General features: G+C 49.5%; 1 protein-coding gene across 10 annotated transcripts in view; it reads left to right on the top strand.

Moving 5' to 3' along the window:
- Window positions 1-24,336, top strand: part of LOC127061519 (protein sickie) — an 83,528-nt gene that overhangs the window by 29,103 nt on the left and 30,089 nt on the right. For 6 of the 10 annotated variants that reach the window (XM_050988493.1, XM_050988491.1, XM_050988490.1 and 3 more), the window contains 2 exons: window positions 10,327-10,496; window positions 16,794-16,957. In XM_050988493.1, coding sequence (XP_050844450.1) covers window positions 10,327-10,496; window positions 16,794-16,957 — 334 coding nt within the window. Of the gene's footprint in view, window positions 1-2,618; window positions 2,884-10,326; window positions 10,497-10,519; window positions 13,238-16,793; window positions 16,958-24,336 lie in introns of those variants that run through there. The other 4 variants (XM_050988498.1, XM_050988495.1, XM_050988497.1 and 1 more) reach the window with 3 other exon arrangements.

Here is a 24,336-nt window from a genome sequence, read left to right as displayed (position 1 = left end):
CAAATGCATAAAGAAGAGCAAACGCCTCCGGTGCTCGACGTGTTAAGGCGCGCGAACGCATCGCACGGTAAAACCTAGTAAAATCGAATCGTAAATAATGTCCTCGTAAAACTGGTCTCGCGTTAACTCGCGGTTCGTGTTACTCCTCGAGTCTCTCGCAATCGGTATATTTCCATTCGAATTTCGCGGTCTCTGAAAGGGCATCGGTCGATCGAGCGGTAATTAAAATTAGGACGTAGAGAGGAATACCCCAGAGGAGTAGCTGGTACCGAAGGAACCAGTAAACTGCTTGGCAAAAGGAGGATGGGACGGGGAGAGACGCTCGATGGAGATGCGCTAGCGCATGTCTGGGATCGCCGCGTAGCTTCCGGATGAGAATCATAGACGGATTACATTTCCAATTGCGTAGCGTTAACCTACCGTCCGCATTTGCATAATCCGCAGTTGACGTCTGCGCTGGCCTCTTTCACGTTATACAGGGACAAGGGATTGCATTACGAAAGAGATATTTACACTTGTTAGGAATTCCGCTCGCCTTTGGACCCTTTCGTAGAAACGTCGAGCACGTGGGCAACGACCCGTTTTTTTCTTTAGGGAAAAGAAAGCGTTGCTTCCTTGGAATATTCGTAAAAGGAAAAAGGGAGGAATAAGAAGATACCAAATAGACCCGATAGGTCGGATACCGTTCGCTTCGACTTACCAAGCCAGCAGCGTTCGCGATCGGATGTAAGCTGTAATCGGTTAAAAAAGGTCTCTTTCTTGCGCCGAGAAAAGTAGTCTTTGGCGCTCCGGTGCCACCCCGCTCGATCGTCGTACGAAACGAGCGCGTGCTCTCCTCCGCGTGGTAGACCCGCGTCGGTCTGCCTCGCCGATTTCGCGGTGTCGAGGGTGGACGCGAAGATGAGGAAGAAGAGGACCGAGAGAGAAAAGAAGGGCTTGGGTCTATAATTAAAACGCTCGCTCGCTCGCGCACGCGGGTATCGCTACGGTTGAACGCGCGAGCGCGAAAGTTAAATCACGTGTTTTGCCTTCGGGCTAACGCGCAGCACGCGACTTACATGCGGTCCCGTCTCCTCGCTCCCTCCCTCTCTCCGTCCTCTCTCTCTCTCTCTCGTCGTAGAACGACAAACAGCTGTACTCCGCAACGAGAAATTGGCAATTTTATCGACGCTTTCGCAATTTCTTCTGGAATACGAAAGCGCTCGTCAACCCGCCGTATAATCGTCGATCCGTTTTTCGACTCACGGATCCAATATCGATCGGACTTTATTAGAAATTTGAAAAGGTAACGATCCAAGTGGAACTCGAGCAGCGAGGCACAGCGCCGTATATCTTCGACCGCGTCCACTCGGTTCGTCGCGATCTATTTCTATTTCGCAGAGTGGTCCACTCGTTTCGTCGCATGGCTCTGACTCATTCTCCGTATATATTAGTCAACCACCGCTTCGGTTCTAATGAGACTCTACGCGATAATTTTATAAATAAAAGCTCGTCGCACCGTAGGTAAGATCTCTCGATATCTCTAATGGATCTTGCGATTTTTCCTCTTTGTTAATTTTTTGTTTCTTTTTATTTTTCGAGATGAATCCATCGAAGACAAATAGCCCTTGTAGGAACATACGTGCGTACGCGCGTAGGAGCTTCGTCGAGTGTTTGACCAATCGCTAGAAATCTTTCGATCGTAGATCCACGGAAAAGAGTCATTTGTAAATATCCGTCGCGAGTCGACAGAGATTTCAAGGAAGGCTCGTTCTCTCTCGCGTTCGTATAAATGGATTGTAAACGGATTGTTGACAGAGTCGAGATCGACGAATGGAAGAGGTAAGGCACCGAAAGTGGACTTCCTGTCGAACGTTCTCAACTACCGAGCGAGCGATTACCAACGTGCTTGTTATTAATCGTTGCTATTCGCTTCGTAACGCACGGATTTTTCGTACGTTCCGTTATAATTCGTTTTAATTCGTTATAATTATGTAGCTTTAATAACAGTGATCGGACGTTCGATATAACGAAGCAAGCGTCGTAGGGACGCGCGGCATCGAACGAGCGACGTGTAAGTAACGTGCAATTTCCGACGAGACCTCTCTTCGCTCTTCCTTTTCGTAATGATTATCCTTTCGTGGACATGTCCGCGCGTGGATATATTCCAGCGATATGACCGATGCATTCCCTGTTGCATCGGTAATAATTGGTCTAAATACTTTGCGACGTCGCGTGCCAGAAAAATTCCGTGCAAATACAAAGACGCGTTCGCGAAGTAACGTCGTACGGCATCCATAGGCGGACCAATCGCGTGACAGAGTCGGCACGGGAGCCACGTGGATACCTGCTCGGATGTTGCTTTATGGCTCGCACATGAGAACGAATTATTCTCCCGGAGTTCCACCGACACACCGACGCTCGCGTTTCGTTCTTTTCTCTCTCCCTTTTCTTCCGTCCCTCTCTTTTCCGAAGTATCTCTCTCTCTCTCTCTCTCTCTCTCTCTCTCTCTTCTTCGTCCCCCACCCCATCGCCGTGTACCTTACCTCTACCTCGTGCTCCGCGCGTTCTCTCTCTCTCTCTCTCTCTCTCTCGTCGGTCGGTGTCTTACCGTGGGTCCAGTAGTAGCAAGACTGCCGAGCAGCGAATCGGCGAGATCGTTGCTGCTGTTGCCGCTCGACCGGTGATTCCTGTCCGGAAAACGATACTGGAAAAGTTTGCGGAGAGAAGAGGAAAGAGTATTCGTCTCGTTGGAAATACTCGGAAATTTTGCGAGCGCTCGACAAGGTGAGAACGTCTCCTCGATGCCAAGTCGATCCAAGTATCCGAGCTAAGAAGGTTGGAAGACGCGTCGATCAACGAGATGGACACGAAGTAGGAGGAGGAGGAGGAGGAGAAACGATCGTACGTAAGGGAATCTCGCGATAACGAGTCGTTGAACGTTTCTCGCGTGGAAGCGTGTACTTTTGACGAGTCGACGATCCCAGTAAGTACTTGTAAAGGAGAGAACGTATTTCGCAGGAACTAGTTTCTGCCGCGTTTACTTTTTCAATATGAACGACGAAGAAGAGAGAGCCAGAGAGAGAGAGAGAGAGAGAGGTGTCTTCTTTAAGAAGATTATAAATAGGTGCGAGGACGGTTTCGAAGCAACGTTTTCACGCTCGATGAAGCGACGATTAATTGGCTCCCAACGAGGACGAGAGGCAATATTTCTCTTTGTGCGAATATTTCTCTTTGAGCAAGTTCGTGTAGCGAGCGGCGACGACGGTGCGGTCCGCGCGAGCGCGATCACGATAATCGTGGGTACCGATGCTTTATCTCTCGACGATCGACCGATAAAAGGGAATAGCGTGCAAGACCAGTGGCAATCGATATCGTCCAGGTCGTTTAGACGGACCGTCCGAGTGATCTCGCTCAAACGCCCCGCTAGTTTTCGTCGTCGGTGTAGCATAGCGCCGAGTACCACTTGGCGGGAAATAAGTTTTACCTTTCTTTCGCGATCTTTCGAGACAATGCTGGTAGAACGCGAGCAACGACCGATCGAGTCAAATAACGTGTTTCTAGTCGAATCGTTTGGTCGTTCCAATTTGAAAACCGATCTTTTTTCCTCTAGCATACCGATTACTTGATCTTTAACGGTGCCGATTCGAATACTAGACCCTTCTTCTCGTACAATCTTAAAAGAACGTTTTCGTCGTCGTCGTCGTCGACGAGCAAGTTCAATACGAGCGACGATTCTTCCAACGAGATTGGATAATAAGAAAGATTAATCTGCATGCTCGCTCGGTGGAATATTTGTGCGTTAAATGAAGCGAGCATTAATTGGGGACAACGATGGCAACGCCGTGAAGATTCTTCTTCCGACGAGAAGGAATTCGCGATCGCCTCGCCTTCCTCGGCGTATAATTGGATCTTATTCAAGGATCTATTCTTCGAACGATGGAAAAACAATGAGAATTCGATTCCCACGAGCTAGCGTCTCTCTCGCTACGTCGTCTTGTTCGAACGTTTATTATTTCACTCTCGGCGATAGAGACGAATCGAATTCTTGAGTTTTTACTCGAGTCTGATTATCGCGGGAACGTCGTAAATATGAATTTTACGATGAACGATAGGCAAAGTGCTTTCTAAAAGTTCTCGTAAAAGATAAACTCGGCGTATCGTCGAAACGTATAGGGTATCCGTCTCTTTTATAGTTATCGCAAAATGCTACGTTGCGCCGTACGTACGAGCGGTCGTCGAGTACCGTCGTTTCTCGGTTCGTTCGTTCGGTCGCTCGTCCGCTCGCTCGTTCGTTGAGAAAATAAGAGAGGGGAAAAAAAAGAAAAGGAGTCGCATCGAGGCGAATGGTGGCATTAAAAAATGGCAGGCGCGTCATCGCGTCGCGTTGAAACAAATTCCAACGTTTCCGGCCGGAGCGAGGTCTGTCTCCAAGTTGACGTTAGCGCGTTCGTCGAAGCGGCTTGGCATCGGCAGAAGCCGCTTTCTCGCTACGTTTTGAAAAAGCTCTCACGTGCGTTGGAATCGACTCTTTCGCGTCGGTTCGCCGTGCCTCGTTGGTCCGCTACGCGTCGGCATCTATTCGCCTACTCACGTTCGATCGTCGAGCGTGCGAATTGGCCCGACTCCGAGCCGTCGGAGCCGTCTGGGATATCGACGTCTCCTTTCTTTTCTTTCTTACGTTTATAGATAAAACAGGAAATAATGGATCCATTTTAGGCCTTCGGCTCGTCCGATATCGTAACGTATTTATTAGAAAAACCGAACCGTAGGGAAAAGGTTTTGCAACGACGGATGGCCGGAACGAACGAACGAACGAACGAACGAACGAACGAACGAACGAACGAACGAACGAACGAACGAACGAACGAACCAACGAAAATGTGAAATGCGGACGTTAGAGATAGCATTCGCATATCCGGTATGCAAAAGTCACAGCGACTACGAACAGGGGGAAAAACAAAGAGCTGGGATAGGTGAAAGGGCGTTGGGTTCGCTCGTTTGCCACGGTACGTTGTACCTTATTGTGCAACTCGTGCAAATCCTTGACATCCATTTCGCTCGTCTTTTTCCATTTTTCTTCGAATATATAACGTAGCGAGCGTTATTCGCCTCTATTTCCTATTCCCGTTAGCGGAGATAGCTACACCTATGAAATTATTCGATCGCGCGTAAGCGAGCCGAGATATAACGCACGGAGCAACTCGGAAATTGCGACCTCGGAGATGGATTCGACCTAGTCGCGAAGGTTTTGTCGTGACGACTCGTGACGCGCTGCGCCGTCGAGAGAGTTAAACGAGAGATATCCTCGTCTATTACGAGTGACACGATAACGCGTCCAACGAGTCCCCGCTTCTCGCTACTTTTCGTCTCTCTTACGATCGATGCAACGTGCCCGTAATCTCTTCACGGATTTTATCCTACTCGCGTCTTTCCACGGCTCCTTATAGCGCGCGTATCGTCCCTTTCTCCTTTACTTTTTTTCATCTTACTTTTCTCCTCGAACAGGGCGTAGGGACTTGTGCGAATAAATCGCATCGAGAAAGAGAAATTGGATCGAGCTCGGAAATTCGTCAGATATTTTATTCAGCGTTAGCTGGTAGCGCGGAAATTTCTCCTTTCCCGATGGCACGCAACGACCTATTGGAGGAATATACTACGAGCACGAAGGATTTCGAGGCGCATTCCCGGCGCTGCCGCGAAAAAGGAGAATTCCCCGAGCTAAGGCGATTCTCGCTTACCGTCGCGGCGTTGAGCTGCCAGCGAAGAAAGAAAAAAGGAAAAGTTTCTCCGTGCGTTAGCTACGACGTAGGTTCCTTCGTTTCTTCTCTCGCTCGAACGTTCGTCCGGTTGACGTAACGTACGTAATCGAGTAAGTACGTACGCGAGTACGATCTCGCCGCGATCAAGGCCGAAGAAACTGCTCCAACGAAACGGTCATCTAGTTGATTCTATAAAAGAAATCGAGTGGACCGAGCGAGAGCATAGGGGCCAAGGACGGCGCACCTAAGTCTCGAGATACGATCGATCGATTTCCTCTCGATCGTCTTCTTTTCCTTCCCCTCTTGCTCTTCTTTCTTTGAAAACCAGAGCGAACTTTTAAGCGAGCTGGAGGACACAACGGAGCTTTCGACGTTGCTCTCTCGTCATTTTTCCTCGGTCAAAACCGTCGAGAGAGCTTTAAGAGCCTCGAAGCGTCCAAACTAGAAGCAGGACGAGCCACTTAAAATCTCGTTCGCTTGTCCTAGTTCGCGATCGAGTGTCTTTTAGAACGTTAAACGACTCTTAATTGGCAACAATTCGTTATACGTTTATCGGGTCGTTTTTCGATGTTCGATTCGTCGAAAGATTTTCCACAATTCAACGAACGTTTCACGTATTTTCGACTCTCGAGGTACATCCTCGATTCGAAACGATCGCCGACTCATAATTCGATAGACGCGTACGATACGTTCGAACGCGCTCGCGAAGATTTCACCTTTTCTCGTCGCGACACCTCTCTCGCTCCCGAACAAATGTAAACATCCAATGAGAAGAGATAGGATACGCTGAGAAATATATTCCAGTAAAAAAAACTCGGCTTTCTTTCTCTTCGTCTTAATCTTTCGCAACAATTACGTAAAGTTTGGTAGCGTCGTCGCACATGGCCCGAGAGAAGAAAAGTCAGGCAGTGTCTGTCCGTACGCGTGGCCGCTCATGAATCGGATGACTGTAACATCGAGGAAAGTCCGGAAGGCACGAGTCGTCTAAATATAATCCATCCTTACCCTCCTTGTACCGACGCGGCGCCTTGGTCTCGGGATTCTCTTTCCTCTCTCCCTCTCTCCTCGTCTCTCCCGTTTTTCCGTGATAAGGCGTCGGAACGGCCGGAAAGTCTCGAAAGAGAGGACGATTAATTTGACGTGCCTTGCGATTAATTTTAATGCGATGGAAAATGACGTTTAGGACGCCTCGGAAGGTAGCGTGCAAGTGTTCCTCTTAAAAATAGTGTGCGTGTGCGCGCACACAAGGCGCGTGGCCGAGCCCTACATCCGTAAATCGCTTAGAAAGAAAGTTCCTCTAAATATAAATATAGCCATTGGTAGAAACCAACCAGCACGACGTGCGCCGGCGCGCGTACGCGTAAAAGTTTCTTAGCTTTATTGGACGAATAAAGAGATATTGCGACATCGAGCAAGAAGTTGCACTCTCGCGAGGACGGCAACGCGTGTCCGTCTGAAAAGTTTAAAGACGGTTTTTAAGGGAGCAATCGATTTCAGAGGACGGTCCATTTTTATTTCGTTCGGTCGAACGAAGGAAACATTCTCAAATTCGTTCTTTTTCGAAATAACGAAACGTGGGATAGAATCGAGATTACTCGGCGTCGAAGCCGTTGGTAGTCGGTGGTAGGAGTGTGTCTTGGAGTGGATGCTCAATTAGGACCCTCGCGAAGACATTTATCCGCGCAGGCAGGCATCCGCAGGGCAATCATTGCCTTTTCCCAGTGGCTCCGTTTCTATGCCATTCTCGACGGTATATACCAGCTACGTGGTACACGTGGAACGGAGCCGTTCTTCCGGCTCGAAGAACCGAACTCGCTCGTTTAAACGTTTCCACCCGCTAGTGATCTTCGAGTCTCGATGAGGCGTAAAGCTTCTTTTAGCGAGAGTTACATCTCCATTTTATTCTTAGGCACGCTTCTCTCGATAGTCATCGTCTCGTCGTAGGCGTAGCAGCGGCATCGCGGAACGCGTCGGCGTATGAAAGGGAGAGGAAAAATGCAGCTTGCTGATTTATGCGCGATTCTTCTTTTCCCATTTCTCTCTCTCCCTCCCTCTCTCTCTCTCTCTCTGCCTCTCTCTTCTCCTTCCTCCGAGCCGGTCCGCTGGGAGAAGCCAAGACGTTACCATAAGGGGACATCTCTGGCCATCTTTGGATCTCTCTCCGCCGCGCTCTCCTTCTTTTCCCGACTGGTTGCGTGGACTCTCGCGCGTTCTCTCTCGCGCACAGACTTTCTCGCTCGTATCCTCGATCCTTCGTGTAAATCGAGCGCTATTTTTAATCGATCCGTAATAAGGAGAATCGAGAACGTTCCTTCCTCGGCCCTCTTCGGCGACTCTCGGCTTTTGATTTATGGCTTTTAGAGACCAAAGATCGCCGATACCGTCGATCTACGGTAGAGAGATCGACGAGACTTTCGAGTCGTCTCACGATCTCCTCGTTATCAGAATTCACTTCGCGAATTGCTCTTCCCTTTGCGAGTCGCTCTACCTCGGTTCGCTTTTCTCGTTCGCGTGAGATCTCGACAGAGAAGAGCAAGCCGCAGAAAAAGATAGAGATTAAAGAAAAAGGGCCAAGACGTCGATCGACGTCGTCGGATCGAGCCGATGCATTGGAAAGACGGAAGGAACGCGTTAAAAAGATCGCGCCATCGCCATTTACGGCTGTCGTCTCGCGTCGATGTAAGAGATGCGGGGGGAGTCCGCGCTTGAGAAGCCGCAAGCCGATACGAGAGTACTTCTTACGGAGATGTAACGCGAATACGATAATGGCCCTAAGAATCTCGTACATGCGTCTTGCGACAGATACCCGCTGGCATCGAAGAGAGAAAGAATCTTTTTCGCGAGCAAACTCCGAACGCGATATAAACGGAGAAGGCTACGTTTCTTTTCCTCCGACGATCGGTCCTTACGTTTCCATCGCGTATGTAAATATTGCATAATATATGAATCGATGATCTTATTTGCTCTTACACGGATGTACGCAGTACGTATGTGAAAGTATTCTGTAACGCTTAACGCGAGCCTGCAAGTACGTATATGTTTAGAGAGTGGCGCGCGCGCGCGCGCGAGAACGCGTATACAGTTGCGTTATACGAGCCAACGGGCACAGTCCTGGCTCACCTAGCTGTTGCGCGCGAGCGCAGAGCACCCGGGAGGATATCATCGGGTGAGTCATCTCGCTCCCTCCCTTTGCTCTTCGCGTGCGTCCACACTTTCCTTCCCAACAACGGAGAGAGAAGAGAAAGAGGGTCGGTGGTATCGGTACGTCGACGTTCCTCCTCCTCCTCCTCCTCCTCCTCCTCCTCTTATTCGTTGTCGCGTCGCCGTCATCGTGGCCCGTGCGAGCACGCTTCGTTTTCTGGGTAAAAGCCGACACCGACGTGGAGACAAAAGAGTACTCTTTCTCTCTCTCTCTCCCTCCCCCCTATCTATCTAGCTCTTTCTCCGCGTACTACTGGGCGCGCGCGCGTGCATCGGAGTACAAGATGGCACTACCACGATACTGCCCATGACCACCGTGGTCACGTTTCGTGGAAGCTTCTCTCCACGAGAGAGTGTCCCTTTGTGTTACGAGACCACCGAGTATGAGTTTCGAGTGTAACGCTCCTATGCGAGCTACGAATGTACCGCGAGATATTCGGATAGCGATCGTTCGAGACGATCTCGTGTTGCTTTTCTCGTACTCTCGTTGTCTCCGTTGCACGGCCCTTTTCTAACTCTTCTACGTCGTAATTAGTCGACGTTGTGGGTGAACGAGCGAGAAAATGCATAGGTTCGTGCCTACGTTCACACACACACACACACGTGTGTGTATATACGTACGTTTAGGTATGCACGTACGTATGTGGTACCTGTTGCCCGTCCCTATATTACGTGTACCCATCGTCCGTAGCCATTGTTGACACGTCGATAACGATACGATCTTTGGCGTGCAAATATATCGTATTTGTGGAGTGCGAGTACCGTACGAGGGTACTGGCACCGCCTGGACGAAAGATTCTTCTTCGTTTTTCCAGCTGACATCTTTTTCCTTCTTTCGTTCGGCAAACGATTCGATAGCGTAGAAAACGCCTAGGCTCTTCTCTTACGATCAGATTCGAGAAGGACGACGGGTCTGAATCGTACGATTCTCTCGAATTCGATTCGACGGACCGTCGAGGTCGCTCGCGGACCCGAGCTCGAGAGCTTCGGGAACGAGAAGGGAACGATTTGACGTCAACTGCGTTTCGCTCGACGTTCGGAAATAATTATTCTACTTCGTGAATATGGATTACATTAGGGGCTCGAATACACTACGACTCGATCAGTGGTCGTAACGGTAACGTACGTCCATTCGTAAATATGAAATAAACGCGATTAAGACTCAACAGGGCCGCGCTATTGCTCGAGGAACGTTAAAACAATCTCGTTGTCAAAAGTATTCGTGTTCGTACGATATGCGTTCGTACGACGCGACGATAACGTTTCCCATGAGACGGCCACGTGGCAGGTGGCAAAGCTGCTTCGCACAGCTCGCGCTCGCACGTTCATCTTTTCTCATCTTCTCTCATGATCGATCATAAAGGTTCGCTTTTGTGTTGCGCAGGTCGAGAACGTGAACTTGTGCGTGGGAGCGCTCCGAGCGCTCGGGGCGGACGTGGGGGCTGTGAATCCTGGGGAACTAGCGGCAGGATCAACCCTCTGGCCGGTCCTCGCCCTGCTCTTCGCCCTCTCGCGCTACAAGCAGAGAGCGAAACAACTTCAAGACATGCCCAGGTAAACTCGTCGTACACTTTCGAGCCGGCAACGTAGAGATCCGATCCAACGTGGTACCGATAGCGCGGCTCCTTCGAGACCGACGCTCACCGTCGGTACGGAGACGTTCTTCGATATCGACGTCGCTTTATCAACGATCGTTAACGGGCCTAACTCTCCCGATATCCTCTCTTGTCGACGTTCGATACGACGATCCACGGTAGCATACGACGGAATACGATGGAGTCCAAGATCGTTGGGAACGGTCGAGTACGAGGTCTCGTCCATCCGACGAGATACTCCGAAGAGAACGGGTGATCGATAATTATCGTGTCATCGTCGTGTGCACTGTCGCAATGTCTAAAGAAAAGCGCACGATGATCTTTTTTACGAAGGTCCTTGCTCTTTGCGACGCGCGCGAGAAATTGTGATTAAGATTTGACAGAAGATTGATTGGAAAAAGAGTTGGGGAGGAGGTTCCATTTGACGACATAAATTTGAAATACGACGTCTCCTTTAATCTCCAGGCAGGAGAACTACGTTGGCACGGTCGGCGTGGTAATTCAAACGAGTCCTAAACGAATAGAAAGTGGATCGAAGATAGGAGGACTCTCGTTCGACTCTGGTAACAGTCCTCCTTACCTGGTTTCAGAGATGCAACCGTGTTCAAAGATCGCGTCTCTGCAATTACGAAGGAATAGAAAGATTCCGGAGCTTTGCTCTTCGCAAACGAAAGAGCAAAGGCACGGATGCAGAGGCAAAAAGAAGGTTTTCGACCTTTCGCCGGAGTCGATTATCGCGGATATGCTCTGGACGAAGGAGGGGGCGGTAAAGGGTCACCCACGCGACCGAGAGAAAGAGAAGAAAAAGCCGAAGAATCCCTTAATGATCTAAACCAGGCACGATTTTGAAATTCGATTCGTTCGCTCGTTCGCTCGCTCGCTCGCTCGTTCGTCAAAGCGAATCGACTCGACACTTTGCGAATCTTCGTTTCCGCAAACGGAAATATCCCGAGCGAGCTTTAATCGAATGCAACGTCGCGAGCTTTGCTTTTTATCCCAACGGCGGATCGATACTCGCGAGCGTTACTTTGGTCCAACGAGCGAGCGCGTTAATCGAGCCGTGCGTTTCTCGCTCGCGCGTACGATGTGAAAGGAGCTATTTCGCCTTATTTCACGTTTTACGCAAAAATCGATAGGACTTAGGTACGCGCGTGACATGGGTTGTACGTACGGACGTGGACGCAACGGCGTTCGTCCGAAGCGTGCCGTCGATCGGTAAGCTCTCGGATGCGAGCGATCGCCTGGCTCTACTTACCCCCCTCGACGAGGGACACCACGAACGCTCCGAAAGGGAACCTTTCGAAAGGTTTCGAACGAAGGAGAAAACATTGATACGAGCGAGGTGCGCCCACGCTCGTAACAATAGTCTTCTCCTGGAGCGAAGGAAGGAAGGAAGGTCACGTGCGCAGGCGCCCAAGCGAAGGAGCGGTTTGTTGGCATAAAAATGGCTTTAAAATTGCCACGGCGATATCGAAAGAGCGCGGCGCGAGAACGAGGGAAAGGAACGTGGCGCGAGAGGTGCTACTGACCGAAGGAGGACGAAGGAGGACGAAGGAGGGCGAAGGAGGACGAAGGAGAACGAAGGAGGACGAAGGAGTACGAAGCGGTCAGAAGGGCAGAAGGCTGGAGGAGCGAATCCGCCGATCGGCACGGAGATTCGACGATCGAGTCGAGGAAATGGGTAGAAAGGGAAGGACGGACAACGCCGGTCGCGAGAAGAAGAGAGAAAGCTCGCTGCGAAGGTTTGACCGATGCTGCGAGCGAGCGAGCGTGCGGGCAGAGGGGAAGAGAGAGCGAGAGCGAGAGCGAGAGGGAGCTACGGTCGCAGGAGAGAGGACGCAGGATAGCGGTACTAGCGCAAAGGGGACGGTGGGGAAGCCGGCGAAGCTCGAGCTGGAGCGAGAGAGCGAGCGAGAGAGAGTGAGAGAGAGAGAGAGAGAGAGAGAGAGCGCGCGCGGCGGAGGCGGAGACGGTCAAGAGAGAGAGAGAAGCCACGTGCTACGGGGAACGGGAATGGTGTTCTCTCGGGCCTCAGTTTGAAACGGGCCATCAACGATGCCTACGCACCATGGCCGCACCATGAGCAGTCGTACGGAGTCTTCGTGCTCTTCGTAACGTTTCGGTTCTCGTTCTTATGATTTACGACGGATTAACCTTGATTCCTTAACCGCGAAGATGTTCGGTAGTAGGCGAGAGATAATACCTCGTCGTCATCGTCGTCGTCGGACGGTCGCGATCGCTCCGAATCGTCGGTTCGATCGATAGGAAAGATCGTCGATCGTCGCGCGACGCCTTCGAAACGATATTCCGCGAGGGAACAAAGAAAGAGAGAGAGAGAGAGAGAGAGATAAAGTCGTTGGATACTTTTGAATCGTCCGATCGTGCGATGGAACAGCCTCGAGCGTGATCGAATAGCGTGCCGCCTGCGACGCTAGCTCTCGCGTCTGGGTTGCGTTCGCTCGCTCGCTCGCTCGCTCTCCTTAACGCCCCGTCGAATGTGTCTAATCGCGTTTCTTCTCGCGACGCGATCGATCGATCGGTCGATCGATGCTCTCTCGATCTTTCCCTTCGTCCACGAAGACTCGTAGCGTTCGCCGATAAAACGTCTCGAGGCAGGCGTCCTCTCGATATGGGTAACAGCGGAAGCAGCGGCAACAGCAGAAAGGCACGAAGCTTGCCGAACTCGCCGGAAGCTCACAGGTATTCCTTCCTCTCGTATCTCGCGCGTTCGCCTCGAGGATACTCGGAGAAGAGAACTTCTAAGAAGAGAACCGATGTGCGCGTATCGGTCGGTGCGGTGCCCGCCGTTTCTTTCGAACGTCAACGCAATCGCGTTCCGACCAACGTTCTCATTCGCCGTCGTTCCCTCCTATCGCTTTCGATCGTCGCGATAGCAACGAGGCGACCAAGACTCCTACTGGAAATAACAGCTGCGCTCGGCGACGGTAATACAAAAGGCGAGAACGTCCTTTAAAAGCCGAACGACGTGCAGCCGGTGATCCGAGTCGAAGTCCTACTCCCTTCTCCCCGTTTCTTTTTACGAGTAGCTTCGGTACGAGCCGTACCCGCGCGACGACGCTTTTCGTTCCTAACTTCGTTCCTACGAAACCGCTACGAGCGCGTTCCCTTTCCTCGTGTACGTACGGCTTCTTTCTCGCGTCGTACGGTTGCACGAACGAAATGACGTACTTGTTGTCAGCCAAGTATCGTACGTATCGAGCGTTTGTACGAAAGATCCGAGCACGCTCGTCCACGGTTTTTCCTCTTTTCCTCCTCGAAACGTCGTAAGGGAACGAGCGCGAGAGCGCTTTCTCTCCAAATTCGCGTCGTTATCCCGGCTCGCGCCTTCCGATTCTTTGTTACTCGCGCGAGACTCTCTCCAAAGACGGCTCTTTTGTGAGAGACGGTAGGCGATCGCAAGGGGTTGCTGGACGGTGCCGTGGCAAGGGACGCGCGGGCGTGGGCGCGTAATAATCGAGCCACGCAAAGTCCCTCTGCTACGATCTATATCGAGAAGGAAAACCAGATCCCTCCCTTTCTCCCTTGCTTGTCGTTCGCTCGCTAGCTCGTTCGTTCTCTTCTCGTTGGAGGGCCTCGAGAAGACCGGTTAGACCTTGGCCGTCGTCGCCGTCGCCGACGCGCTCGCCACGTTCCTCGAATCTTTACCACCGAGCGCGTGTCGCCCTTCTTTCAAAATTCATCCTTTCCAAATTCCCTTTTAGTTTTTCCTTTGTCTAGCGTTTCTCCCCTTCGACCCCTCGTGCGTCATCAAGAATTTCAAGATGCTCCGGAGCAGGATTCCGATTCCTTCGACCTATAGACCCGTCGAAATTCTCGATTACGATGACGAGCACCGATTTGAATGCTCGGCATGGCAGTTACGTTGGCACGAGTTGTTTGTCCTCGATCTAGTCTCGTTGGAAATTCCAAGGAGATAAAGGAATTCGAGATGAAACATTGGCGAGCCTCGACTACTGCATTTTCGAGTTTTCCGCTCGATCTGCTGGCTCGATCGTGCCCGAGACGAGTTAGAAGAAGAAAGATGGGATAATATCTGTTAGAAAGAAACGAAACTTGATCGATAAGAATATAGAGAGTGAGCGAGCGAGGCGACAAGCGTAACGAGGCATGTATCTTTTTCTACCCTTTCGTGGCCTCCTCCAGCGGCTTTTTGTCACTCGAGACCACTCGATTTCGCTGATTTATGCCCGGGATTCGTGCGATTATTTCACGCTGCTCTTCTCTCTCCGTCTCTCTCGCTCGCTCGCTCTCTCTCTCCCTCTCTCTCTCTCTCGCTCCGTCAGCGCTTCTCTTTATTTAGCGTGCGAGTTCAAAGACATCACCGACTCCGAGAGTGACTCAATGTTTTCAATGTGAATGGTCGCAGAAATAGATCCTTCGCAGAAAAAGAGAGAGAAAAAGAGGTACGAGTGAGAGAGAGAGAGAGAGAGAGAGAGAGATCTTCAAGATCGCACGTTGGACCGTTGTATAGAATCGGTTTATAATGGAGGATCACTCATTCGGGAATTACCCGACGAGTGATCGAGCTTCTTCTGTACTTTTAAAGAGTATCAATCTTTTTTCCTCGATCCTCGACGATGTACCTGCGTTAACGAATCTCGAAAGTACGCTTTTTTCTCTTTAATTCCATTTTCTTCTTTATCGCACTCTCCGGACTAATTGTTTCGTTAAGTTAAACTTCGAAGAGGATGATATACGTGGTACGCGGTCGTTTGCCTGCTTGTAAACGCTTTCGAACGAGATCGCGAATTCGGCTTTAAAGAACGTGAGAATAGTTTTTATAAAACTACCGATGCGTTATAAAGAACGTAGGAGCTCGCGCGAGCATTTTGCGTTTCTGCGTATTAAAACTCGTGGAGGACGGAACGGAAGGGGATTATGACATTGCGAAAAAATTCTTTCTTCGTCGCTCGACAAAGCGGAATTTCATTTCGAAACGTCTCCGCGATCGCTCCTACTCTCGTTGTTAATCCGACTGGAAGAAAACGATAATTGGTACGTCTTCGAGAAAGCGCAATCGAGTATCCGCGCGTTCGTGGAACGTCTTTTCATTCTAAAGTTACAGTAAAGCGTGAACTCGACTAGAGCACAGTTTTCTACGTGTATCCAACGATACCGACTAAGAAGGCTCGTCGTTACGATTATTCGGGTATAAAGGACGCAGAGTCTTAATTCCGTGCGAAAAAGTAACCTCTTTAAGAAAAAGAGCCTCTTTAATAAGAAAAGAGGATTAGGAGGGAACAAAGAACAGTGATCGTTCGAGCCTGGAGTCGATCGTCTCGTCGAAGCAAAGTACGACGAATAGTTATCCGGTGTTGAGGGTGAAAAACAACGACGAAGCGTCGTTATAATAGCATCATCCGGCGTAGGTAGCTAAACGGCTCGGTTTTCCTAGAAGCACTCGGTCCTTTTTTTCTCTCGAGATTATCTAAATTTATCTCTCGAGAGCTGAAACGCAACGTGCAACACCCGCTTTCTCTCTCTCGCTCTCGCTCTCGCTCGCTCGCTGGCTCGCTTCTGCTTCGTGTGCTTTCTCCGTCGTCGTCATTATCGTCTCTTCTCGTCGCAAACTGGACCCGAGAACCGGCCTGACATTCGCTGCTGTCTCCTATCACCAGCAATTATCCCCAATATCTCGCATGGTTTACCGTTGCACCGTTCCGCACCGAGCCGCATTCGACGAATTAGACCGATCGAACGACTCTCTGCGTTCGACAGGGTGTGACGATATACGTCTTCTTACGTAAACGTACCTTTCCTTCCGACAGATTCGGCCAAGCTCGGAGCAACCAACCCTCTTTGGATTTGGCATCGAGTTCGGTATTACCATATAGCGGTGGAATGCCCGTCGATGCGATCCATCGTTCTCGAATATAAATAAGGAAATAATTTCTCGGATCGGTCGTTCGTACGAGGAACGTTCGTACGAGTCCGCAGGGTGTCCACGATGTCTCCGAATAGAAAGAATGCGCAAGGTGTGTCTCCGTCCACGACTCTTTCTCGACTACGTGGGTGTCCGATACGCGTTAGCTTCGTGGTGGCTCGTAAATTAGGCTCGCGCGTAAAACGAGAAACGAGAATGGAAGTTGCGTGTCAAGAACGTACTTACTTGCTCCAAGAGATATCGCGCTGTATGCGTAATCGTGGTGCTACAGGCGCTCTCAAAAAGCACCTCGAGCCATTCTCGTGGATTTTAAAAGTCGATTCTTAAATACTCCCAAATCCTGTGTTTCAGATTACCATCGCCGTACAACAAGCAATCGGGTGTCGGTGGTGGTGCCGGGGTTGGGCCAGGGGGTGCCACGAGCATACCTTTACCCGCGACGGTGGCCGCAACGAGACGATGTCCTCCGGACAAAGTCAGACCTGCCCCGGCTCCCACGCATCAGTCTCCTCTCGGTAAGTTTCTACGTTTCTTCATCCAACTTTCCTCTTGCCCGTCGCTCTGCGACGCAGTACACAAAGGCGATCGTTATTCGCGAGAATCGAAATTATTCCCGTTTGTCGAACGTTCGCTTCCGACTAAATAACGAGACTACGACGTAGGATTCTCGATGGCGAGGGTTGAAACAAAGGCACGTTAGCGCGTTGCCACTTGACTGGTCAGCCGCAAGAAGAGCACCTTAAATATCATCGAGCTCGGAGCAGTAACGGCATGGGCACGGCAAGGTGAAAGCCTGCTACGGAATAAAAGGCACCACGAAAGCCACGCAGAGAGAGGGAGAGAGAGAATGTAGAGAAAAGGGAAGCCCAACGAGATCATATTTTCTTTCTCTTTCTACCCTCCTCTTTTTTTTCGTCGACCCTTCTTCATCCTATTCGCGCAAGCTGCTTTTAATGGAAAGTCATTAGCAGCTGACTCCATCCAACGGTTACTACGGGCGAGAGATATCGTTCGAGCATGCTCTCTTGATGTTGACGGCCCGTCTGGTTGCTCCTCCGACTCGTCTCTTCCGTCAACAGGCTTCTCGTTCGCGATATTCTCTCCCCCTCTCTCTCTCTCTCTTGCTTCATCCTCGTACGTTCCACTCTATCATCTCTTTTGCATTTACTGTCAGTCGATAGAACAGATATTCAGGGACGTTCGCATCGAGCTCGCGTTTTGTCGACTCGACGACTATCGGCTCTCTCTCTCCCTCTCTGTTTATCAAGAAGTCGAGAAAAATAAGTTCGACCGACAGTCGATTGGCGTTAATTAGGTATCGATGTCGAGTTAGAGAAAGTTAGCCGAGTTGAAAAGAGACCATTAACCAGCGAGTCTACGAAGAGGTTGCCTCTAGCAACCCCTTGCGCGTTTCTGGCCGCTGCAGGAAAACGTCCGGACCACCATGGAAACCGGCTATAGGGAGTTACGGGGGGTACGCGAGAGATATTCGTCCTCTTCTTTAAATATATGGACTCTCACGCACTCTGATCGTTTCGCGACTGCTGCCTGCACGTGCTGTATTTTGTGCGCGCGCGCTTGCGTGCTTTGGGTTCGCGTTCCCCCATCTCGCGTTGCTTGGCCCATACGCACGAAGATATTACCTACATCCATTGTGTAGGTGAACGTTCGTAGGTAGTTGGTACTCGCAGGAGAGAGAAATGGGGTGCCACCCCATACTTTATACTTTACCCTCGACTCCCACGTTTCCAGGGCGTCCATGGCCAGATGTGCAGGCCGATTTACAGCGGTACTCAATTCTCTCTTTCTCTCTTCCACGTCCGCGTTCAATCGATTCGTTCGGGATACGTGATCGAGAAACAACCGACAAGAACGAGCCTTTAAGTGGGTACGTTTTGAAGAGGCACGTGGAACAAGACTGCTATTTTTCTATTCCACGTTATTGATTCTGGCAATAAGGAATACGTTAATGTAACCGCGCGAACTGAGAATTCTGCGATTCTCTGTTTACACGGTTGAGCGTCTCTATCAGAGCCGAAGCTTTAAGGGGATGAGCCTGTGCCAAAGTGCGCGTGCCTGGCCCCTTCCAAGAGAAAACTCTGAAAACTATGTGGCACAACGTGGAACGCGTTCGAAGTTGCTTCGAAACGGACCCTTTTTAGCGGCCTTCCTAGCTGGAGAGTAGGGCCGGTCTAATAGAGAGGAGCGCTCGCGTCGCTCGTGCACTTCTCCTTTCTTCCTCGTCTCGTTGCTCGCGATGAATCGCCTTTCGTTCCCGCAACTTTGCCAACGTCCCGAATAGAATCGCGACGGTCTCTCGAATTCGTCGAATTCGAATGTCGAAAGACGATCCGTTGATCTAGTACGTTTGTTAGCTGCAGCTATGACTAATGCCGATGAAATTTGGAAAAACGTTCGTAACGGGCTTTAAGAAAAGTAACGATGGCTGTAAAAGAGAATATCCCCTTAACAGCCAACGCATCGTTCCGGATTCGAAAGCAAGCTATTCGTTGACCTCGAAACGGAGCACGCGACGGACGGAACGAAGATAGGATCTTCTTTGAGGAGCGTTAAAAAGAAGTCGGTTTCCGAGCGAATGCAAACTCATTGCGTGACGGCCGTTTATTTTAATCATACCGACGCCGGACATAAATACACGGATACGTTCGTACTTGTACGAGGTGGCTCGCGCAGGACCCTAAAGATTATTTTTACAAAAATCGTTGCGACTGTTTTGTTTTCGAATAGTCTTTATCGGATACGATAAAGATTATTAAAACATAAAGTAATTTATATCTCGTAAGATATACGGCTAGACCTACTCCCTGCTCTTTGATGCCGATAAAAAGGGTTCGTCCATGGGGGCCACCCCGTTTGGATCAACCCCGTCCAAGTACTCGAGTACATATGCGCGAATGGAAAGGAGGGAGAGAGAGAGAGAGAGAGAGAGAGAGTGAAAGGAAAGAGAGGTCGTTTATATTCGTTGCGATCTTACCTTAAGCTCGGTAATCCTATAGGAATCTACCCCGAAGAAAGAAACGTCAAGGGGAGAAAACGTGCTGTCGTATTCGTCCGCGATATAAACTGTCTTTCGTTGGTTCCTTCTTTCCGCGTAAACGGGGCATGGTGGAAAAAAGGGAGGAAAGAAGGCCAAGAAAGACAACGAGAAAAAATTCAAGCCGTGAAATCACGAACGCGGACACACGTAAGACTCGCAACCGGTCTTTAACCCCAAAAAGCGAACGAGGAGTATCAGTGATTCTCACCTCCTGCGATAGAATCTATCACGGGTGAGTAAGAGTTGAAAAGAGGACAAAGAAGCGATATCCTATTTCGCGTATTTTCTTTCTCTCTTGCGTCATATACGAAAACCGCTCGAAATTGACGCTCTTACGTTTGGACGACGGGATCTCGATCAGAAAATAACGTTCTCCCTCGAAGAATAAAGTACGTTTCGTAATATCATTCGATACGAAATCTAATAAAAATTGAACGTTGGAATGGACACCTTCGATCGACGTTGCACGATGGTTGGTTTTGCGTAAAGATAAAAACAAGAAAGAACCACTGACCGAATGTTCAGCGACCCTTAAATCTCCCTCTCTCTCTCTCTCTCTCTCTCTTTTCCTCCCTCGTTTTCTTCAAACACGAGCGCACGCGCTCATTCTTTTTCTCCCAGGGTGCCCTCTCTTTCCCTCTCTCTCTCCTTCTCTCTCTCTCTCCCTCGCTCTCTCGCATAGGTTAAAAATACTACCCTACACTAATTTTTCCTCTACCGGTTTGGTGCTACAGGTTTCGAGAATCTTACTGGCGATGATTCGTTCTCGCTGGGCGTGCAAAGGAAAAAAGAAAGGAAAGTTGACTCGCGACACGAGAAGAGAGAGAAAAGTCAGGGTCGAAGTAACTTTTAGCGCGAAATACGGGCCGACCGGTTGCCTTGGTTTTACAGGATGATTCAAAAGTACCGCATAAATATCGCGTTTATTATTAGCGATTCGTTTCCTTTTCACGATCTTAGTAACCTTTCTCTCGACTTTTTCCTCCTTCTTATTCAGGATCAAAGGCGTGTGCTGCGCGCAAAAGTCGATTTTTTGTTTACTTGTTTAACGGCGGCGCGAAAGGACATTGAAAATAAATCTCTTTCGTTAAATATTATTAATAACGAAATAAAAGTAACGCGCTTGTATAGGTAGATATATGTCGACGCATATGCTATAAAGAAACAAAAAAAAAGAGTTATCGAATTAACGACGAACAATATGGATGTAGGTATTCCGCGTACGTTATCGGATAGCAGATCTTCGACATCGACGTTCGTATTCGTGGAGTGCAGCGGTGTAAAACGGCGCTGGGGTACGTCGTCGTTGACAGCGAGGACATGGAGACCGCATACGCAATGTAATTTGTGTCTTTAGAAAAGCGCTTTCCACCCCGTCTACTACCCTCGACGCTGCGCTCCTTTGTCCGACCATTGCGCGTTGGAATATCATCGTCGCGCTACTACGTATCGAAGGGTCGCGGAAAGGATAGACGAGAGACGCGCTCGAAAAGAAATTGAGTCGTGTCTATGGAAATTTTATTCGCACCGCGTCTCTCTCTCTCTCTCTAGGCTCTTTCTCAGCGGAGAGTAAGGGAGATAGCTCGTTTCCTCTAGGATGCTTGGAAACAACGCCTTCTTTTGTTTACGTAAAGTTGTTATCACCGTTGCTGAAAATCGCACTACGCGCAGGTAGATCTTTGAAAAATCCTTGAAAAAATGAGAATTTAATACGAATGAGAAATAATGCGAGAGCAAATAATTAATCTCCAATTCCTAAATCAAAGTGAAAGCGTTCGAAATGGCTGAATGAATCGTAAAGACTCTTTGAAGGCCCAGAAGATGAAATACCCGTATCAGTGGACTCGCCGTCGATCGGTTTGGATTTGGAACGTAGGCAGAGCATGCGCGTACTTCCGCGTCTCTTTTCAACCTGGCTCGCGTACCTACCTACCTACCTACCTACCGTAGACGTATCGTACGTCCATAGCTACGCTTAATCTCGTTGGCCGAGATGTGCCGTCGCGACACGCGCACCCACACGTTTCCGCTTTTAAGGACATCGCGTCTCTTTGGTATAACGAACTCTCGCGCGCTCCTCGTGCGAGGATAAACGAGCCGTCGGAAATTATAAAGTCAGTTTCTTCGCGACGCGACGCGCGAGCACAGGTGTGCGCGAGAACCTTTCACGCGTCTACACGCGTACACGTATCTAATTCGAATTTCTTTCTCTACCTCTCACTCGTCTTCTCTTTCTTTCTCTTTTCTTTCGCAGTACCTCGATATCACCCGACGAAACAATTATTGACGACAAGCGCCATCACGCATATCTCAAGTACGTACCCCGATTAAAAATATTATCGCATTAGATGGAAATGTACATGGAGAGAAAACTCTTTCTTTATTATCGTCGTCGTATCGTCGCACGTGTATCGTCATAAGTACGCTTTATTTTACGTTACGCTTAGCATCTACGTTTATATATGATGAATTCATTCGAGAAGAGTAACCCACCGGAGTATCCGCCTTTAATTTTCATTTTTCCTATCAACGTCCGTTCCTGCAATTTGCGAGTTTGCGACCCTCTTGGTCGGTCTACCCAAACGGATCGCAAAGTATATCCTTTCGCGCGGTCCGCAACTATTTAGTTAAGTAGGCGAACAAAGCGGTCGCTCCTTTCGTTAGTCCCTATCACGGATGAGATTGCGGACAGGTGGAGATTTTATCGGAGTAGCGTATACGCGACGTAAAGGCACCTGAATACGCACGCATGGTAAAAGTTATGATACATCCTAGTATAGATATAGCCGGTAGTATATTTGCCAGGCGGACACGGGCGTCGAGCGGCGAGAAACTGCGGAAAATGGAGACGCGAAGAGAAAATAACGGTCGTACGGGGTGAGGGCCAAAAAGAACTGAATCCCTTCCTCGTCTTCTCTCTTGGCATCCCTCTCGGTGTCCCTCTCTCTCTCTCTCTCTCTCTCTCTCTCTCTCTCGTCTACGTACATGCTCTCAGTCTCTATCTCTTTACCTTTTTCCTTTATACACGCGTGTACCGTCGGCCTCTTTCCCTCTCTCTCTTTCTCATCGGCTTTTTTCACCCTCTCGCTTGCTTGCTCGGTCGCATCGAGACACAGGTACTCTCGCAGCGTCGCGTTGCGATTCGCGTCGAGGGCCTCCGCGTGGTTTTTACACGGCTTATAGACGTCGTGCTCGGCTTTCGTCAACGACGACGACTACTACTACTACTACAGGGAGAAACCCGAGCAACATGCTCCCTCTCTCTTGAGAGAGAACCGACGCTTTCGCGATTTCCTCCGTCATCGTAAAATTTCCAAGCAGTCGTTCACCGAACGTCAACTCGTTCATGATCCCACGGGAAAAAGGAAATGTTTTGCGTACGATTCGTACGCGAGAGGAACATTCGCGAGGGTGGTGGTACGTCGACGACGACGAGGACGCTGGCAACGGTTCGCTTTCTTCGACAACGACACGAGCTCGAGCCCGGTGAGCGAGTACCTACATATATGTGCTTTCCTTTTTCTTCCAACGACCGAGACCCTTCTTGTCTCGTTTACCTACCACTAAACTCCCTTTCTCTCTCTCTCTCTCTCTCTCTCTCTATCTCTATCTCTTTGCTCCAGACTCGAGGAAACTCTTTGGCATCGGTGTCGTTATACGGAAACGGGCATCGTCGAAGTAACGAAGGAATTTTTTTGTCTTTTCGACAGAAATACCTACGTACGTTTAGAAGAACTTTATGTAGTTCTTTATTCGATTTATTTATTTCTTATTAAACGCTCCGATATTGATTCTGAAACAAAAAATGCTTGGTTCTAATTTTCTTAATCTTCTTAAAATCTTCTACCTTGAGATGGATCATCTTACTTTGTTTTGGTTGATGCGGAGGAAGATGTGCACTGGATTCGGCTAATCCTTCGAAACGAGTTTGAGTATGTCAACGTAAGAAAGAAGGAAAAAGGGAAGAAAGATGCTGAACTTATAGAATGTGTTCGAGTCGATGGGTGAGTCACGATCGTCGGTGTGACACCCTTCGGGACTTTGCTTCGAATCCCACGGGAGAAAGTGAGAGAGAGAGAGAAAGACAGAGAGAAAGAGAGAGGCGAGAAACGGACGCTTTGTCGAGACAACCCTCGTGCTAATTCCTATTGACGGCCGCACGTGCGTGAGCTTCTCTGACGAGGAGAAGAGAGAAAAAACGCAGCTGACCGAGCCCACATCGAAATTAAATTGATTTTTTGAGGACGACCGAACCGAACGAGGGCTGGACCTGTTGTACGCATCTTCGCGATCGAGAACGTATCTACTTTCTAAGGGAATTGCCGAGTGACATGCGTAGACATATCTATGTATAGACTCTGGAATATTTGGAATGCAGCTTTCACGTTTTTACGGTCGCGTTATCGTAAACGCGTACCCATTAACAATAAGAGAAGCTTTCCAACGGATACTTGTACAACGGATCAGACGGACGATTAGCCGATAATAAGTTCTTCCTCGAAAAAGAGGGCTTAGTCATCGAGTTCTCGAGTCGTTGTCCGAACTGTAGAGAATGCGTAATGTGTCTGTCTGCCTGCGTGTCCGTTGAAGCGAGAGAGAGAGAGAGAGAGAGAGAGAGAGAGAGGGAGAGAACGTCTCGAGCCGTACGGAAAGTATAAGGGCTCTTCTAATCCTTGACACCGGTTCGTTGTAAGATAATCGAGCTAGGGAGTGCGCAGTAGTAGTCGGTGGTAACGCGACTCCCCGGCTGATCGGTCCGTTAAGACCGATAAGACGGACGTGTCTCCTCGATAACGAAAACGGAAGGCGAAGAAGGCTGGGAGGCAATTTGTACGA

The sequence above is a fragment of the Vespula vulgaris genome, chromosome 2 (genome assembly GCF_905475345.1).
Source record: "Vespula vulgaris chromosome 2, iyVesVulg1.1, whole genome shotgun sequence".
Classification (NCBI taxonomy): domain Eukaryota; kingdom Metazoa; phylum Arthropoda; class Insecta; order Hymenoptera; family Vespidae; genus Vespula; species Vespula vulgaris.
The sequence above is the reverse complement of the archived record's forward strand: the minus strand, read 5'-3'. Positions and strand labels throughout refer to the sequence as shown.